The sequence below is a fragment of the Opisthorchis viverrini genome (assembly GCF_000715545.1).
Source record: "Opisthorchis viverrini unplaced genomic scaffold opera_v5_1, whole genome shotgun sequence".
Classification (NCBI taxonomy): domain Eukaryota; kingdom Metazoa; phylum Platyhelminthes; class Trematoda; order Opisthorchiida; family Opisthorchiidae; genus Opisthorchis; species Opisthorchis viverrini.
Genome location: NW_008751657.1, coordinates 9,518,782 through 9,539,135, shown reverse-complemented (window position 1 = coordinate 9,539,135; position 20,354 = coordinate 9,518,782). Strand labels below are relative to the sequence as shown.

The window sequence follows — 20,354 nt, the reverse complement described above, 5'->3', positions numbered from 1 at the left end:
TCCGAGATGTGGGTGCTTTTTTCCTAGTCGTTTTCCCCAAAAAGTGACCACTTTTGTCCAATATCGCACCTCTCCTCTTTGTTTTTATCATTTTCTAGAGCATCTTTCTATTGTTTTATGACAATCAGGCGTCAGTATTTGCTGCAGGCGCATTGTTGTCTATCGTCGTTCTGTATTCGCTAGCATACAAGATATCTTTCCTTAGAACTGATAAGCGACCCATGAATAATCCGTGACAACCAACTATAACATGACAACTAACGTTCGGCTCGAGGCGCCTAGGGAGTAAAATTTGCTGGTAGGAACTCCATGAGTTTTAATGTAGGCCGAAGCTCGAACAGTGTCAACAGAAAGAGGATGGGGATAAGCCCAGTTAGTGCAACCATCGTTTATGGAGTTCTAACCTTTCGTCTTGTTAAATGGCTACTCGGACACCGGAACGTGTTTTTTTGATGCAGTTTCGTAGCTCCCAAAGTCTGTGTTCGAGGTAGAAAGACATTGGAGTTGACCTGATCAGTACAAGAAAATTCTATAGAAACCTGGCGCAAATCGTTTGGTGTTTACTCTCCTAGAGTGTCGTCTCCTAGTGGTAGCGGTTCCCTTTGGAGAGGGTTATAGTATTTTTCTTCACTAATTCTAAAGAGTAATGGTGACGTAACTCACTTAGAGCACCCTCCTTATTTTGCAGCCCGGAAAAAAGAAATTCAAAAAAATCAAATCGTTCAGCTGTAACACCCTTTCGGCGCCTAGCTACCATGCCACCCGAAGGGAGCACGGGAGCTGGGATATTGCCAGTTTGCCCAGTCCCAGACAGGGGAAGTCGAGAGGTAGAGGCCGGGTTCGAACCACGGACCTTCCGGTCAGTAAATTCCCGCTCTAACCGCTTAAGCCATCTCGTCCCCCCCCCAAAAAAAAAGAAATTAGTCGATACAGCAGGGCATTATTCAATCAGTTAACCCTTTGCTTGTTTACTCCCGCCTCCTTTGAGCAATTGGATGGATTATTCTCTTTCTCAAAACGCGTTAATCCAACCAGCCTCTGGGGAATGTGTCTTGGTTTGTACAACCGTATTTCTAGCGTATACCATTCTCAGTACAGACGTGAATGATTGCTCCAAACTTGAGATACCACTGAGGTATAAGTCAGTCACAACATCTCACAGATAGTTGCCATTGCTTAATGGCCTGGTCCAAAGCCCGCTAAGCTACTAGTCCAATGATCCCGCTGTTTCCTGATTTCCGCACTCAACACAACAGGCCTTTCTCCTACCACATAACTTGCGCTGTTCTTTCAAGCCTGTTGACCGCTTTTGTCAGGCCGTCAGTTCTTCGCAATTCGAAAACCTGGGGAAATGAGTTTTCGGCGCATCTTTACGAAGGCATTTCAAGTATAACAGAAACATTTCGGTCTTTTGTTGGAAAACATTGAGTTACCGATCCCAATGACGTGTTTGTGTTTGGAATTTTTGATTCGGCCCTCGTTATTCCTCTGGTTGCAAAGTGACCCGTTCGCTTATTCTTGAAATCGATAAATCTGTCGTTCGGAATTCAGATAGTCACTGTTGGTTTCCGCAACCCCTCCCCACTGCTTCCATATTTTCCGTTTCTGTAAAGCGATTGCACAGCGCATAATCACTTTATGTGGTCAAAACAGTATAATGGTAGCTGTCTTGAGAAATTTATTTGCAACCAAATAAAGAGTTTTCCAGGAAATCCAAATCTATGCGCGTAAAGCGAAAACCGGATGTTAGAGTTTGTTCATTTGGGACAAACTTTTTTGTGTGACGAGCTTTTGGTCACTCGGTCAATTGGGATTTGGTGTTACAGCCCCCAATCTATTGAACTCGACCATCTCGGTCGTACATGACTCCAAAATGCACATTTCTGGACACGATGCTTTTCTTTTCAGGATGCTACTGTTGGCTCGCTGAATTATGAGTAATTTTCACTCGTAGTATTTGGATTACTTGTAAAGTTTTGATGCTTAACTACTCTCAACCATATGAAGTATAGGTGCTTTTATTTGTCTCGGTCATCAAGATTCAACCCCGGCCCAGTAAGGTGTGTTTATTTTCTTCTTTTTCAGGTCCCTCCAATTGATAAAAATAAACAAGGCTTAAAACCCGACAACTTTTTTCAATCTTTGAAATTTACCGATGTCACGTTTTCTTACGCGACGCGACCAGATAAAGTGGTGAGTCCTTTTTTTTGCGGAGGCCGTTTTGCAGATTTTCACCGAGTACGTAGTTGATATGATTTTTGCAGGTATATTTAAGAATGTTGGGGACGTTCGGTATTTCGTTTCGCTGACCGATCCCCGATACGTACTACAACAATCGACTAATTGCTGAAAACAACATGATCATCATTATCATAGACAGTACGACGATATCTGTTCAACACTGATGTCTCGCTGATGTACAACCGTAATTTATTTGAGTTCCTTATTGTGAGGTTTGTAAAAATGCAAGGAGTTTGAACCATGCGGCAATCAGTCTTGACGTAAAGGTCTGTTAATCTTGAACACTTGTGACCTACACAGTCGGTCTCTCTAGACTCGCAGTTCATCGTTCAGTGATACTGGTGTACTTTTTCCATATTCTGTCCTCAAAGCAGTGTCCAACTGATTTACTCTTTTGCTTCGAGTGTAATCAGTAGCGACATCATTACAAAAAATGCTTGATACAGCTGCTCGGATGTCATACGAACACGAAAAATGTGCCCTTTAGTTGGTTGGGAGAAGAGTGGATGGGGTAGGTGCATTGGGAAAAAACAGGCTTTCGAAAGATGTCAAGCCTAGGGTCTCTCTCAGCATATCGAAATCGATAGCGCTTTACTTAAACCTTGCTGCGGGTAAGCAGGCCCAAGTGGTTAGAGGGCCAATTTACTGACCGGAAGGTCCGTGGTTCGAATCCGACCTCTGCCTCTAGACTTCCCCTGTCTAGATTTGGGCAACCTGGCAGTATCCCAGCCCTCGCGCAACTTTCGGGTGTCATGGCAGTTAGACATCGAACAGGTGCTACAGCTGAACGATTTTAAACCTTACTGCTGAATGTTCTTGATAATTCCATCCTAGACGCTCGTTTATTTCGTCTTCCTTGCAGGTGCTGGAGAAATTCAATCTCTCGATTGAACACAGTCAAACGGTCGCTTTGGTTGGCCCTAGTGGTTGCGGCAAAAGTACTGTGCTTAATCTCTTGCAACGCTTGTACGACCCGGTGTCTGGGACTGTGAGTTCATCATCACTGTTTTACTGAGACTGATGCTCACTTGGAGCCTATTAGTCCTTGGTTGGATTAATTTGCCCTGTTATTGGACCAAATGTCGTTCGTATCTCACATACTCCACAATGGAAAGATCCAGTGAAAAGTTTTGTGCAAATCGGCTTCGTACCTTTAAATCACCGAACTTGATGTTCTCGTTTGATGGAAATGGAGTTTCGCACAGACACGAAACCTCCAGACCAATTGACTAGGTTACAGGGGTGGTCAAATTTCAACGCAGGCAAAGGACCGGTCAGCAAGATATTTTATTGACAGCACACCTAACCCTTGTAGAGGGTTGAACAGTGTAGATGAATAAGGGCTACACTCATAGACTGGGGAATACTTCACATGGTTTTGCTATCCGGCTCTTCCGGTTGAGAGTTCACGCTTCTGGTGGTCTGTGTGAGTTAGCGCTACGACGAGTGGGTTAACGGCAAAGGTTACGTGAAACTCGCGTTAGTTCAGAATTGCTGTTAATTACTGCTGTTGGATGTTGGTTGCACACCGCCTCGTCTCAAATCGAGTGATCCGCAGACCGATCAGCTCCAACCATTCTACACCCTAGCCGCTGGGCATTCCGCGATTTCCACTACCTTAGTCGCCGCCTCGAAACTCGCGGTTACTAAGTCTGTTTTGTATCTAGTGTCGTCAGCACTGAGTCTTGGTTGGTACTAATATTTATCTTCACTTCATTGTGGTTTGTTTATTCTTGTCTTGTGCCCACCAATTCTGTTGTGTACCTCCCTGTCCGTGTGTCCTTGAGTGCGCCCTTCAACCGTACCGGTACTGGGGCTGACGTTTTTCCTCTAAGGCTCTTTTCTAAGGCTCGTTGTGTTTAGCACCCTTCGAATAACCTTCGATGTTCCTGCCTTATATGTATTGATGACTGTACCAAACCACTCCTTAGTGTGTAAGAACCAGTACCCTTGCCTAAGTCAGACCAACTGGGCAACCAATATGTAGAAGTCTTTTTTCGACCTCAATTTGAGCTGCTTTCCGCACACATCGCTCTGACTCGACCGATGAATGATTCAACTGATGAGTAGTCTAAGACGGTCCCTGTGTTTGTTGATTCCTGCTAAATGGTGGTTTTTAGTTTTTTCACTACTCCTACAATGTCCAGGAAGGGAACCAGATTCACTCTCCATGTTGAACTTTGTACGGGAGTCAAAAGTATTCAGATATTTTTAGAAGCCGTTAACCTTATCAAGTTTGATCATCACAAAGGTGTACTCTAAACTATTTCAAAAACTCTCGGTGGTCATTCACCTCGTTGCAAGACCGTGTAATTGACAGTACCCAGCTGTATTAGTAGAGTAGTCAAGGATGAACCAACCACTGTTCAAGCATATCTTCATGCTCTCAAGTACTTTATCTTCTGATAGCTGAGTTGGTTTTTGCAAGTTTACCTTAGTTCCAAAGCACTACTTTTGAGACACTTGCATATATCGAGTCGATGTGAAAACTGATGACAGTTTTTTTCTGTCCATGAGGAAAATCCTGCCGTGTTGTATGCCAAATATTAGGAGTTCCTAATAAATATGTGGTTTAGGTCTCAAGTGGAAAGCTCAACCCGAAAATCTCGCCAGCTCTTCCCGATAACCCACTTGTTTTAAAGCTAACTCACCAAAGCAGACCTTCAGAACTGTGAGCAACATTCTGGAGGAATGTTCAATTCAGTTGATCTGAGTTGACCCACTCCTTTTCGGTTCTCGATGGTTAGTCCCATAGCCCTAAGTTCAAGCTTTTTCCGAAGAATTCGGGCATTTCCTCTCATGCAATCGATTGTTCTCGAGTGACTGTCTCCTGAGATAGGATTAGTGGGCTTCAGAAATGTCTTGGATACATGCTGGCTGGATGCGGTCTTCGGATGCCCGATCTGAGTAAATGGCTACCCAGCTGCAGTAACAGACTCCGCGAGTCAGGTTTTCAGTGGTCCCTCTGAGGTCTGTTTGGTGATTTCGGCATTGTATCAATGGAGTGGGTGCTCGAACGGCTACACATATTTACCGTCTGATGTTCTTCCATGTTCATTTTGGTGTAGCATTATAGGTGGCATATTTGTACAGCTGTGATCTGTTGCTGATGATATGACTTCAGAATTGATTAAACTACCATTGCAGAAGGTATCTTGCAGCTCTACCCAATTCACGGGAGAGGGTTCTGTATTTTTTCATCACCGTATTTTGAGGCTTAACTTACACCGTTTGTCGTAAATCTCTATTTAGAGATAATTTTTATAGTGTCAGTGGACAGCTTATGCGAATAAGGAAACCAGTGGCAAGTCAGACTCCGTTCGTTGCGTTTCATCCATTTCATACCACATCGTCATTGCGCTCCTTGGCAGCTAACGTGCTCTTATCACCGTCTTTTGGCGTTATCTCACAATGTCATCCACCGTAACTTCTCTGGTGAACAGTAGCCGAGATTCTCCTTTGGTGAGACAGCTAAATATCCATATCAGTTTGTCATTAAGGTTCAAGGGAATGAGAGCCTTTAAAGAATAATGTATTTCGGAACTGTTCCGTGCATTGCACCTAAAGATGCTATATTGCCAACCGTGAAATCCATTGGAGAAGAAGCTGCGACGGGACAAAGCAAGAGTTCAATTGAGCTTGATGGGCCAGCAAGAGATAAACTGAAACTGGCAAGCACGGTCAATTCTCTATCTAATGGGTGGATGTGAAACCAAAAGGCAATCCACAAGCAAGCGGCACAAGCTGCTAGAAATTCGGGCCCCATTAAATGGACGAAGGAGCTTACATCCAACTCAGTTGATTGTGTCCATAATCGTTTGATCGTACTTTTAAATGATGCTTACTATCGCTTGCGCCTAATCTGTTCACCTATTGCAAACTCTGACCGTGTCGCCACAGTTTGGCGGAGAACACTTAAAGACGGATGTTCCTTCTAACAAGTATCCGCAGGTGAATACGCTCATCGTACTTCATGGTCTTCCCGAAGCTTCATTCCTAGCTCTCGTTTGTGTCACGCTATCCCGTTTTTTGTCTGTTTGCCATGATAGATTGAGTTCGACAACTGTGATTTGCGTGACCTCGATTTGCAATGGTATCGGTCGTTAATAAGCGTGGTTCAACAGGAGCCGGTTCTATTCACCGGGACCATCGCAGACAATATTCGCATGGGGAAGCCGAACGCTTCTATGGAGGAAATAATCGAAGCAGCAAAACTTTCCAATGCGCACAAATTTATTGCAAGCTTCCCTGAGGTAAGCACATGTTTCATTGTGAAGTAATCACTTGTCTGATAACTTGAGTTGTAACAGGCTCGCCCTGACCCATCCAACCGTTGCCAGTAGACGTTCTGTTTGAAATGCTTGAATAACCGGAAATATTTACTGGAACAATTGAACCACAATATTTGTGCTGTCCTGTTTCGCAGAATTCAGGAACAAACACTCACCCAGTGATGGATATTTTCTTCGTTTCATCCAGGTCCGCCAACGAGTTTTATGAGCTCGGCGCTCGTGAGTAACAAAAAGCCTTCTGCTGAGCCATTTCTACCTATGTTAGTAAGATTTCATGTCACAGTCTAATTTCATTACAATCCTGCACAATCCTCCCTCATTGATGGCTTGTGTCTTTGACTCTGAATGACAACAGATCATCTTCAGATACTCAGGCCCATTCCATGTCTACCATCGCACCAGTTTTATGGGCATATGTAAAAAATCTACGTCTCTCTTTGTGCTCTATTTATTCAACTATTTGCTTTGCGCTCTGGAAGTTATCATGGCTGCCCAGCGTTAGCCCTGTCGAATTCCCAACATTGTACGTTACACTATTGCTGTTTTGTGATGATACAAACCTTTGTGTGAAACATGGTCTGGGGTTGTCTTCGTTGAAGTGTCTATGTGTTATTTGTATGATACATCTGGCCAAATGTATTTCTAATTCCTTGTTTCCAGGACGTGGATCTGCATTTTCGTATGATATAATAGTCCTCTACCCTGGAGGATCCCCCAAAAAGAAGCACATTCACCAAGAGGCTAAGTCTGAACTTTCTCCTTTCTGTGAAAACGACCTCCTCCCGCGAAAAGGGAACAATTTCTAGATCCCGAAAGGGGTAACATCACAATCGGAATAGCGTATGCTACTGACCTCGGGTTTAGTAGTGAATTATCAGCCAAGCATCTTGTATCAGGGACTCAAACCCCTGCCGCCTCAGTGAACTCTTCTTTGATGGACTTCACTTGATCCAGCCGATAATCCAGCATTCACTATGGTAATGAAGCTGAGGAATATGATTAAACAACACAGTGTATGTAACAACGGTGTTTTCCTCAGCCTAGTTCTCGGTTTGAACCTCCCACACTAGCGTTCCCGTCAAAAATAACCAACAAAAATGTGCAAAGTACATTAACGCCCAGAACTTGTACAGCGCGTTGTATATGAGGCGTACATCGCCACAAAATTCTGGAAATTCTGACGCCTCCTAGTGCATCATTGGCAACCGGTATTCGGCGAATACTGGGTCATGACTGGCTGTTAGGTCCATACTTTCGAGAAATCAGCGCTCGCCTTGATGCCGGACCTCCAGGCTGCCCAAACGTTTGTCGAATCGTGTACGGGATAGGCCTCCCGGCCATAACAGCGCATAACTGCGAACGAGAAAGCGGTATCGGTGTGGAGTTCCGTGTGACAGTATAATCCTATAGTGAGCAATCCATCGATACTCTCCATGGTTTTCGTTGTTGCATAACAGCACATGTTCTAGACAAACCACTTTAAATAAAATAAATAAATCGTTTAACTGTAACACCCTTTCTCTGCCTAGCTGCCACGCCACCAGAAGGAATCGCGAGGGCTGTGGTACTGCCAGGTTGTCTAAGCCAAGACAGGGAACGTCGAGATGTAGAGTTCGGGTTTGATCTACGGACCTTCCGGTCAGTAACCATTGTCCCATCTCGTCCCCCATAAACCACTCTGTTCGGTGTTTGTTTTGTAAATTTAGCCTGATGCGAAATAACGCTAGTGCGCGATTACCTAAGCCATGTAGGCTAATGTCCATTTTACCGTTCAGTTTGCTCCGCCGATATGTGAACATTTGGGTATCTGGAGCACGTAAAATTTTATCACCTCACTGTTTCAGTTCATCGTTCTTATAGGCCACTCCCATGAAGCGATATTTAAGAATGCTCTAGGGTTATTTCCACTTCGTAACATCTGACACCCCTCCAGGAACGACATGGCGCTTTTTCACCTCAAGAAACGCCTTATGGGGTTTTGTAGATACGTTAATGACTTAGTTCCAAATTATTGACATTCCTCGTCGTCTTACATGATCGCTTACCGTCTGAAGTGTTCCATACACCAGCGGGTGATCGCGACATACCGTGGCAGGATTGTCTGAACTATCCTCCATGGAGCTAATTCCGTTCATTTCTTAGAACCTTACTTACCACTCCAAGCCTGTGCTTTCGTATTCCGGCGTTTCGCTCACCAAACCAACTTGAAAATATAAACCTCAATGACACGTCGTTCAGCTCTATATTGCGATTTCATCCTCACTACAACGTTCGCGCATCGATTTGCACCAGCAATATGTCTATCTCCTCTGAATTGTTCCCATCTGAGACATATTTACAGTTTTTCTGACATTGAATACCTGTAACATAGTGTATTGCTTTTGTTCTTAAGATGGAGCTTATGTCGTATCTGTTTCGCGGTCCCCCCCTGGAGCCCATGCTTACTTCTTGGTTTCTCGAATGTTAAGATTCATCCGCAAAAGTAATCGTTACCCTGGTATCTGCTTGTCTTCCGTGTAGATGTTTCCGGGATCACACAGACTTCGCTCAACTCTCGCCATAGATTTAGCACTGTGGAGGAATTTGCACTGTATGTTGTTCATTTCAAGATTAATAGCAGTATTAGTAGAAAAATACTTTTTAGTTTTTGATCTGAAAGCCTTGCCCCGGCTAGGTTGATTGAATTAAAAAAGTTTCGAACAGTTCAGAAGTTGTACACTATTCGCTGCATTCCGACTGTGTATTGACTATCCACAGGCGACCACTGTCATCATCCATGACCGGTGTTTCTCGAATACAGCAATGTTCAGCGCTTCCGGGTCCGTTTCTCTTCTTCACATCGTTCCTTATTTAAACGGGTTCTTTGTTCTCACTGCGATCACTCTTCTTGCACATAACTTCATGTGGTACTCCAATGCTGAAATCCTCATGACGGAACTAGCACGATGGTTAATTGTCCGCCTCGGGCCAAGATATTTCATTCCGGTCCAGATATTCCTTGCAGTGAGATAGCTCAGTGGTTTAGGCGCGAACTTACCAGCTGGTACGGGTCCGTGGTTCTAACCCAACCCGGTCACCTCGTCCGTTCCAGTTTAGGTTTGAGAAGCTTGGAAGTATCTCCGCTTTCATGCGTATTCTGAGTGATATGGGGGCCGAGTAGGAATATTTGTAGTCTATAAATCCCAGCTTTGCATCATTAGCGAGCTTTTCTGCCAATTCTGGGGTGGGACTATTTGTAGCTTGCCCTTCTTCGAGTTCATTCAAAAAGATATCCTGCGCTTGACTGATTCCCGTTCCCTGACTGTCAGCCTGTTCCCCTTATTTTCATAAGGGAACTACTCACAAGGTTGCTGAAAACGAGAGATTCAGTTGAGTCTCTCTTGAAAACCAAATTGATTTGCAAATTAGTGTATTTCTCAAGGATTAACCCTACTTCACCGTTAATACCGCAGATGCTCTTCGTAGCTCACTTCTTCTGTCTCCTTGCTTGTGTCCTTTAATCGGACAACTCGTCTTTATTCATCCCTCAACCTACAGCAACCTACCCAACTCTTCTTTTGTCTCCCTTCAAACGTGTGTCGTCTCTCGAGACCTTTGCTGCCTTTTGTCCTCATTTACTTGTATTACAGTAAGCCATTTTTTGAAGCGGAGTTACCGTCCATCCTACTCCACTTTGAGTTTTGTACTACTCCGTGCGTGTCGCTGATTGTTTTTTTGCAAAGGATCTCTGACCATGGGTTCTTCCTCCCCTTGTTTTATGGTAAAACATAGATGAAAATGGTTCCACGCTTAGTGTGCATCACAATCGTCCTCGAATGTGGGTGTTTTACCCGATCGTCTACGGTTTCATAAATATCAGAATTCTTGACGGTCAGCTGCCATCTGCATGATTTTTATTTTCATTTTGTTTACCCCGAACTTTTTTCCCGGAGCAATAGAATTTGAGAGCGTCAGTTTGAGATCCTATTTATTGTTCTGGCCTGGTACCTAGTACTCGTGTGTGTGTGTGTGTGACGGTCTGTTATGCGACTTTTTTTTGCAAATCACATCTCCAGTTGCTTGTTCGGTTTTTATCGCTTTCGAACTGCAATAACACCGAATTTCAGCAGTTGCACTGAGGCGGAACGACACCTGTGTCTGTGCCTTTTGAACGTTAAACGCCATAGCTCTCGTGTCAGATCAGACTCATATTTGGGTGTTTTCGCGACTTCATGGAGTCTGACCATGAAAGTGGCTACTTTAACTTTTGATTACTCTCCTATTCACTCCTGCTCACCCGGGATCTGGTCATACCGGATTCTACATTCATTATGCGATAAAGCTTTCATGCGTTTGTTTATCTTCTCCCGTTGCCATTTGCGTTTGTCCTCAGGGCTATGAGACCAAAATCACACAAGGAAGCACCGCCCTATCTGTGGGCCAGAAACAGCGATTAGCTATCGCTCGGGCTCTAGTGAGAAATCCTCGCATCCTCATTCTGGATGAGGCAACCTCTGCGTTGGACGGTCAGTCAGAACAACAGGTTCAAGCTGCTCTGGATCAGGCCTGCGTTGGGCGCACTGTATTCATTGTAGCTCACAGGCTGTCCACAGTGCGTAAGGCGGATTTGGTGGTTGTCATCGAAAACGGACGAATTTCAGAATCTGGTACGCATGAAGTATTGAGTGGTGCGAATGGTCTATACTCCGCTATGCTCAAAGCTCAGGTCAGTATTTCAGTTTATAAACCGTTGTTGTCATTGCTGCCATGTATTTTTCCACCACTGCTTCTGTTAATCGTCTGTCAGCACTTAAAAATACCTACTTATTGTTCATTTATTTGGGATTGATGTGAAGCCAGGAAGTGTGGCCCAAGGCTTCTGTTTCGTGACGATATCCTCACGGGACACTGCACACTCTTGGAATTCATTGTAGAAAGGCATTTTTCATAGCTTTGTTTTCCTCTTTTGAGTTTATTTTTTACTGAATGATAAACACACCTCGGGAGCAACAGATTCATATCAGATAAGCACGCTTACCACTTCTAGGTTTCACGGGCTGGTTATAACTGTGTTTTAGCCCACCATAATTACTCATTTAGTATATCCCATACTCATGTGAGTAGGTTGCTGTTGACTGTGAGCAGATCGAGACTCTGCTGAGTGGCCACAATTCGAGTTGTGGAAGGAATTGTCGAAGGTAAGGGGTTAGTGGTTACGGAAACCCTGCTTCACAGCCCATCAGTGTTGTGCACGGTGCCGACAATGCACATTGTCCTTCAGAGACCGATAATCACAACCGAAGTATTTCCCGGTTTCCGATATGCAAGATGTACAAGTCTGATTTGAGGCTTCAGAAAGTCAGGAATAGCTATAAGCAATTATCTTGCTTTTGGAGCAAAAGCATTGGTGAAGGTAACTTGAAAACTGGAGGTAAGTGAAGTCACAGTTACCAGAAATTTAGGTTTCTGGCGGGAATAATTTATACGGGGTGATTGAAGGTAAGAGTTAATGAATTGAGTAAACTTACTGTTAAAACCACGTATGTGGCCATGTGAAATGCATGGGGTGGGCGAATATTTCGTTAGTTTTGTATGCTTATGTTTGAATAGTAGGCGAGCGAACCGGTGACCCAGAGACTTGGATCGGTACCACATAGGACTATTGGTTGAATATATATATACCTCCGGCAGCATATTGCAGTGCCGCCCATTTTGAGGCCTCAACTGTTGCTCCGTTGCGCTGAGTGTTCGAATGCTTCTCGCACTGCTTACGGTTTACTCCACAACTGCATTCCGGTTTATGTTGTTTACCGTTCTTCATTGTAGCGACAAGTGTCCAACGAATACGACACCTCTCTTCATTTGCAAGGAGATAAGACAGAAGAGTATAGCTGTTCTCCTCTTGATTCCGCTGACGTAAAGGCCACATCGCCCCTGACGGATGTCGTTGTGACGTCCTATGTTGTAAGTTTAATCGATGCCCCCGAATTCTCACGTTACTTAATATGTTCCTAAGTTCGCAAAAAGCTTACCATATCTTTTAGCTGACCTTGGACACTATTCATCTTACTGTCTTCGGTCGTTTAACTTATCCATTGGTGACTCGGCTTAGTTGGCCACATTGATTGTTATTAGTCGGAAGTACCCTTGAGTTAGTCCAGTGCAGCGTTGAACTTCTGGAATCAACGTAATTACGTACTCGGCAAGTGCACGTGGTAGTAAAACGCCTTCCGCTTGGTAACTCTAGCACCCACATGAGTGCCTCAGGATTGCGAGTACGGCGCTTGATCTATCCCACTCATCTTGTTTGCTTGCCTTATCGCATTTTCGGAAAACCGCTTTCTTGGCGAAAACTATGATTAAGTCACCTTGAAGTCCATTGTTGGCACCAGGATACCGGAGTTTTAAAAAAAGGCGTCTTGAAAAAGGTATGTACTGGTCGTTAATCAACACCAGCAGTTTTCAGCTGAAAAGTGGTACCTAAATTAGTTGATAATTTTGGTAGCAAACCCTTACATTCCTTACAAGGATTGCATCTTTGGGTACAGCATCACTAGCTTATCGCCTGCGTTATCAAAGCTTTCAAACAGCGGAATGTATCAGTCATGGATACTATCGCCCCACTGGATCTCCCTGAAGAGCTTCGTATCCCAGTATGTTGAATCATATCCTAGCCGTCTAACCAGTAACTTCCAATGGTTTCCTATAGGGCTCCATCGCTTTTAGGAAATCATTTTGAGGCCGAAGACCAGCATAGGACTCACCAAAAACACTACTGTAAACTGAGGAAATCTTCCGAAATTGGGGAAAAAGCGGAGCGTAGGAATGGTGGTTGATGACATATCAGGCCATCGACAACGTCACCGAAAAAGTCGATCGGGATCAAGTTTCCATATGTCCGATGAACTATAGGGAGCGGTCGTTCGGCTGTTACATCGTCATCGACAGCATGACATCGGTTTTAAACACCGATGCTTCACTGCTGTACTGTTATATCAACCGCATATTGCTGCTAATATTGCTTGTGGTCAGTCTAGTCAATGGCGATCAGACGACTTGCTGACAGATAGCTATGTCGGAATGGAAGCGACTTGTTATGTGGCGGGTGCGTGGATTTCGGATGTAATTACACAGTCCTTACTGTTATGCAATTTGGTATTTTCAGGATTTAGACCTCGATTTGGTTCTGCATTCCCGACCTATTTTTGATCGGCTCCCGTTATCGGACACTGACAACGAATACCTGGATAAGTATAATGCCATGTACTACATATGGGGGCATGTTTCTCATCAATGAGCAACGTAGACAAATATCGTATGAGATGCAGTTTCATAACGTTGTTGGTGATTTGCCTGAACTGAGTAACTTTCCCATGCATGTTTCAATTCTGCAGTTGTCGTTTTGTGATGTGTATCAACTTTTTCCTTCCTGATTTATGTTTTTTTTAGCCAGACAAGCAAACGGACAACCTTAGTCCAGTGGCTCTGAAAGTTGTACCTCCAGGTTCCAGTCGTCGCACTCATAGTGTAAGCAGTTCGTTGCTTATACATATCACGGTGTTGTACCTACATCTTTGCTTGTTTGTCGAGTGTTTTAATGAGTTCAAATAAACAAACCGAGAATAATTTCTCTCAAATGAGACAGGAAGTGATTTCCAGACGTTATTTGTAAGCCATTTCTTCAACGATTTATTTATTACTAGATTAGCTGTCTGAGCGAGATGAGGCGAGATGGCTCAAGTGATTAGAGTGCGAATTTACTGACCGGAGGGTCTCTGGTTCGAACCCGACCTCTGCCTCTCGACTTCCTCTGTCTAGGGTTGGGCAACCTGACAGTATCCCAGCCGTCGTGCTCTCTTCGGGTGGCATGGCGTCCAGGCATCGAAAGGGTGTTATAGCTGAATGGTTATTATTTTAACTGTCTGAGCTTTATCCTATTGAATCAGGTTACAAACCTACTTTTATTTCTTCAACCGAAATTATTATGCTTCTAAGCTTCTTGGCACAGGTTCTGCGCACCAGAAATTTATGTATTTCGCGTCCATCAAGAGTCATACCACTTCGATAAGCTTGTCGTTGAAGTTGAGTCATTTTGGACTTGTTAACTATCTTGTCTATCTAGTCAGACGATGCTGCTGGAAGCCTGCTGGTCAAATTGGTAATCTCTTAAGCACAACTGGGTCATTGGGCTACATCGACACTACAACACAGATTGATCAGTTACTGTCGGAAGTTCCGACTTCTTACTATGACTTCTGTCAGCCTGATTCTATGCACTTTGATTCATGATACTTGCAATTGCGATTCTCTAGGGAATATTTTGCTTTGAACAAAGCCAATTCATTATGGTTAGTTGCTTGTTGAAGTGGGTCGTACACAGAAATCTATCGATCGGGCTTCTCTTCGCATTTGGGAACAAACTGAGTGGCCGAAAAAATCGACTCTCGCACAAGATAATGCTTCTATGCTAAGGTTGATATCTTAGTTGCTAGTTACTTTCATCGCTGGTTACGAATCTTGTTAGTACGGGCAGCCGTTCTTTTACTGCTGTTTTGTGTGTATATAGTTTGCAACTCTGTGTCTTGGCGGAGCTGTTTCAGTGTTGTTCGAATAAATACCTGTCACAATTCTTTCAGTCAAGTGCATGGATGCGCGTGTTACGACTGAATCAACCTGAAACGGGGTTCCTCATTTTTGGTGCGTTGTCCGCTGCCCTCACCGGTGCCCTTCAACCTATCTTTGCTGTCCTCTATTCTGAAATATACGCAGTAAGTTTCTAGGGGAACTGGCTTATATGGACACCACCCATAATAAATTTGTTAATGCAGTACATACTTTCTGTTATTACCTCTAGAAGCGCCTTGCAAATTCGTTACAAAAGTAGGGGTTGTAACTGTAATTGACTCGACGCGTCTCTTTCATCTCAGGGTTTCGACACCATGTTTTTTTGGTGCTGAGTACTACAATATACGAATCGCTCCCGTTCTAGATGTTTCCGTTGTCCAAATTCTCGGTCCTCCACCAGCTGGAGAAGGAAGCCCCTTGTTCGGCTACGATAAGCTTAAATGATTCTATCTGATTCTAGTCCTTACTCAATGTCTTACAGTTCGAAGTCGTGATATAATTTGTCACGACAGACGTGTTCGTGTTTATCCGGTGGTATCATTAGTGTATTTTCCAGTGAATCATTCCCACAGTCACTCAATCTCCTTGTTTTCTGTTGTTCACTCTTATTATCAGCGTTGGCTTTCAGTTTTTCCCACTGGAGATAGTGTCATCAAACGCTTACCTTATATTTTGTTTGGAGCGGGTCTCTGCTATTCGTGCAGTGATAAAGTTAGCTTTATTGCGTTTGTTGCCATGTCGTGTTCTAGAAAATAGTTTGCCGGCAAGGTCTTTATGGTATAGGTTTCATTATCCACTTGGCAAGTGTGGGGACGAATCTGTGCCCAATGCGATGACGTTGCTCCTCCACAATTGGAGGATACTCATAGTCGTCCTCGTTGATTGCAACATCAGATGAGAACACTGGTGCTTCACTGCCGTACAACTATGCCGGTTCATTTATTGAAGCCTTATACTTGACAGAAGAAAGAAACGGGACAGGAAGGAGAACCTAAGACTAGCCTAAAACAAACATCCGAAGTAGCTTCACCCTTGGCACTGAATCAGACAGTCTGAGTAGAAACTGATAGCATGAATGCCGCTGGCGTCAGTCAGCTGCCAAGCACAGATGGCGTCTAGTAGACCCTAACCCGCGAGGCGAGTAGCGCCCAAACTTTTCGTAACATTTTTCATTCCCTTGTGCCTTGTCAAATGGGAGATAAACGTAAATATTGAACCACACATGTTGATTCACAGACAAGCATTCGGTTGGGGAAGGACACGAGTTCGAATGGAGCGGCGTTTGCATATTGGCTCAAGCAAGAAAGAAGAAGGTGAATTTGTGGAAGCGTGGTACTCCACTGAAATAGCTATCAACAAACATTGAAATCGATCCCATTTACCAACCATTAATGGCATGGAACGCCAGAACCACAGAGTTTTGAGCTGTAAAAGTAACCAGACAAGGAACTCATAAGAAAAGGACGAAACCTCCGTTCAAACGGACACATCAATGTGATTGGAGGAGGTGCTCAACTAATAAACCAAAGCACCAAATTGACCGGCGGATGAAGGGACACTAACCGTTACGATGGAAAAAGTAGGGCGGTATAACCGACCACTCAAGTTTAAGAAGGTCAGACCACGACGCAACGCCAATCAAGTCCAGGGAACGAACTACTAAAAATAGAGAGCGTTGGGATAACCAGTAAACAAAGGAACGCAGACCACAACCCAACAAACATAACAAACGGACCAATGGGTTCACGAAAATCGTTACCCCCAACGTGGTCAGTCACGCAAGAAAATAGCGTAGTCTTCAAGTGCTATATAAACGCACACAGGCAAATAAAAAGTACCCACCCGACTGCGCACTGACGATAATCCTTCTATGGTGACGAAACGTGTGCAGGCCAATAGCCAAGCTCGGCGAACTGATCAACAACCATTAAACTCACCCGAGCTACCCATATTTCAGTATATGGTTCAGATATATGCGAAACAGCAGCCGGAAGCGGCCACTTCAAACTGGGTGAGATGTATCTTAAGGATTTGTAGTCAGGTTTTATTTGCTGATAGTATGTTGAAGGGATGTGACAGTAACGGTTCTTATGTGAGTTCTTGACGCGTCCGAATCCGTCCGCTATAACCGTAGTGCCTCATATCTTTTTCGATTTTCCGTGTTTCTGTGCTTTGAATAGTGGTATCTTGATTCGAATCTAATACTGAACGTTTTGTACTCAATTTTCCATATATTTTCAGGTGTTTACGATGACTGATAACCCTACAGAAATGAACAGTCGTGTGAATTACGTTGCTGGTATTATGACACTTTTGGGTTTTCTCCGTATGGCGAGTTCAACTTTTCAAGTGAGTGAAAGATGGTACGGCTCGGCAGGCTACTGATCCCACTGGAAGGTACTGATTCGACTCTTAATTAAGCAAAAACCAACTCAGTTGCAACATGATTCGTAAACATTGGAGTTTTTGCCGTGAGTATCGAGGGTAGACCTTGCGGCCTCATTGTCAGAGAGAGCTGACTGATGGGTCATTCAAGTCGTTTCTTATTCATTCACACCATTCCCGTTTTCATTTGAGTGGTTGATGCCCCTAGTTTGGTCTGGGTGGGTATATCACAATGGTTTCAACTTACGACATAGTTTGTTCACTAGATTATTGCTAACATGAAGCTCCGTCATTTTTTGAGTTTTGGCGTCATCAGCACAGACTGCATGGGTCATCTCCTATCAATGTGTTCCTGTTTTATCTTATCTTTCTGCCGTTTCCAAATGATGTACCCGCATTGATTGGTCCGCTTCCCCTTCTTTTGTTTCCCAACCCAAACCAGGCATATTGCTTTGGTGTTGCTGGACAGCGCTTGACGCGAAGACTGAGAAAAATGCTATTTCATGCCATATTACAACAGGTGAGTGTGTGACTGAGCTTATCAGGAGACATGTTGTTTAGGTAATTTGACGAGTAAAGCTTACTTTCCCTGTACTTTATCCCCCACCGTGGTAATTCAAACAATACTAAGTAATCTAAATAATTCCGCCTCACGGTTTGGCATACGCTTCACACCTGCAAAGTGTAAAGGGCTACTGCAAGACTAGCCTCATGCTTGCAGACGAACCGATTGAGATAGTAGATAAATTTGTTTACTTGAGTAGCTGCATCAGTCCCGCTGATCTCGCGAAAAATTATATTTCCACCCGGATTGGGAAGGCCAGAGCAGCTTTTGTGAATCTGCTTCACCTGTGGCATAGGCGTGACATCAGCTTATCCGTCAAGGGTCGAGTTTACAGTGCTGCGGTGCGCTTCATACTACTATACGGATCAGAACCCGGCCGTTACGCGCTGACGTCAAAAGACTTTCGGTGTTTGACCATCGATGTCTTCGGAGTATTGCCCGAATCTGGTGGGAACACCAGGTCAGCAGTGCTGAAGTACGTTTAATGGTACTCGGAAGAAATAACTCACCCTCGATAGATGAATTGATCACACTGCATCGGGGTTACGCTGGCTTGGCCACGTGCTGCGTATGCCGGTCGACCGCCTTTCCCGAAGGGCTCTTTTCGTACAACCACGTGAAGGGTGAAAACGAGCTAGAGGGCGTCAAACGACGACCAAGTATCTTGGTAGAAACACTCATCAACATCTGCTTATTCCTATGAAGGTGTATGCACGAGGGGTCAGTCAACGCGTGCGACCAAATGATATGGATTCCATGTTTGAACGATGGATGGCAATATATTCTAAGTGTGAGCTTATCACACTGGTCAGCAACCGCTCTCGGTTGATTGTTGAAACTACCGTCCACCGGTATCGCAAATGGGTGTTGCGTTTTTTTTTGCCATCTACGCGCACAAATGTGACAAAATCATCGCTGTCGTTGTTTGGCGCCTTCTCAAAGGCACCAATATCTGAACAAAAATCTCTACAGGTGAGACATGACAATTAAGTTCAATTTATCAGCTATGAGACGTGTGCTATAGGCACATTGGTGCGACAGGATTGTAGACAGGTAACCTTAAAATTGAAATGCTCGCTAAAAATAACTAATTAAGCTCAGTTCAAGCGAATTTTAACAAAAGTGAGGTGGACTGTTGACCCTCTTTCGAGCATATGTGCACAGAACTGCTTCATTTTAACACGAAAATCATCTTTCCAAACACTAAGGTTTTGCGGAACATTGCATTTGTCGGATAAAGAGCGGTGAAACAATTAGACATGTTTGGGAAACTATATATATCTGAAACGGCCAGATGTGTGGAAGTATGTCCTAGTGAGGAACAACACAATGGTGTGGTGTATGGGGAGACGAGGGATTGCGAACGGCTGATATTCAGTCATTGTGGAAGGCATACCACTGATTAATAAGCTCCTGAGTTGGGGGCCTTGAGTAATTAATTTTTACCATCACTGGGTCTGGGATTAGAACCAAGCATTTGTAACGGACTCTCCATTGAGGTGCACCAGAGATAGAGCATCTTAAAGTTTATCCGTGTATCATTCTAACTCCGCTTTTCAACCTTACAGGAGACGGCTTGGTTTGATGATCCAGATCAGCAAGTCGGCACATTAACGGTGAAACTGGCGTCGGAAACTAACAAAATACATCCGGTGTGTGGTTCTGCAATGGGACGCATTATCGAGTCTGTGGTCCTCGTCGCCTTCTCACTGACAGTCGGGTTTTGTTACAACTGGAAGCTTACATTGATTGTTGTCATCTTTTTCCCGGTCATTATGCTTTCCAGTTTTCTTCAGGTAAGTTCAAATAGTGTCTTTGCTCTGGTCTGTCGATTTGGTAATTTTGTTCTTTGTTGTCCTGCCTCTAGCGCTCCCAGGCTAATCACCACTCGTTACAGAGTATTATGATCACTCACCTTATGGAATTCCGGTATTCTGTAGGTAGGGTGACCGCGCTTATGGCACCGTTGAGGAATAAGTGAGGGAATTCTACACGATCGAGCAGATCGACAGTAGTGTAGGTCCGCAGGCATTCACAAAGTCGCATACGTTCAGTAGCCAGTGACACTAACCACCAATCTGTGCAATAAGGTGATGGATTGTTGGTAGTGTGCGATTTGGGATTTTTGTGGAGATTTCGTCCTGTAAGTGAAGCCAATCTATGCTGAAAAGTCGAGAAGATTGGCTTCACTTACAGAACGAAATCTCCACAAAAATTCCAAATCTCCTCACACTACCAACAATCTGTAAGTAGCTCAGTGGAAGAAT

At 44.1% G+C, this 20,354-nt stretch overlaps 1 protein-coding gene across 1 annotated transcript in view; it reads left to right on the top strand.

Annotated features, from left to right (window-relative positions):
- The window catches only part of T265_00170 (hypothetical protein), a gene marked incomplete at both ends in the record, with an annotated part of 47,539 nt that overhangs the window by 23,002 nt on the left and 4,183 nt on the right, over nucleotides 1–20,354 (top strand). The window contains 10 exons of the mRNA XM_009163827.1: nucleotides 2,086–2,193; nucleotides 3,104–3,229; nucleotides 6,291–6,494; nucleotides 10,906–11,238; nucleotides 12,339–12,476; nucleotides 13,962–14,039; nucleotides 15,149–15,280; nucleotides 17,379–17,486; nucleotides 17,965–18,042; nucleotides 19,656–19,883. Of these exons, the coding sequence (XP_009162091.1) occupies nucleotides 2,086–2,193; nucleotides 3,104–3,229; nucleotides 6,291–6,494; nucleotides 10,906–11,238; nucleotides 12,339–12,476; nucleotides 13,962–14,039; nucleotides 15,149–15,280; nucleotides 17,379–17,486; nucleotides 17,965–18,042; nucleotides 19,656–19,883 (1,533 nt within the window). The remainder of the gene's footprint in view (nucleotides 1–2,085; nucleotides 2,194–3,103; nucleotides 3,230–6,290; nucleotides 6,495–10,905; nucleotides 11,239–12,338; nucleotides 12,477–13,961; nucleotides 14,040–15,148; nucleotides 15,281–17,378; nucleotides 17,487–17,964; nucleotides 18,043–19,655; nucleotides 19,884–20,354) is intronic.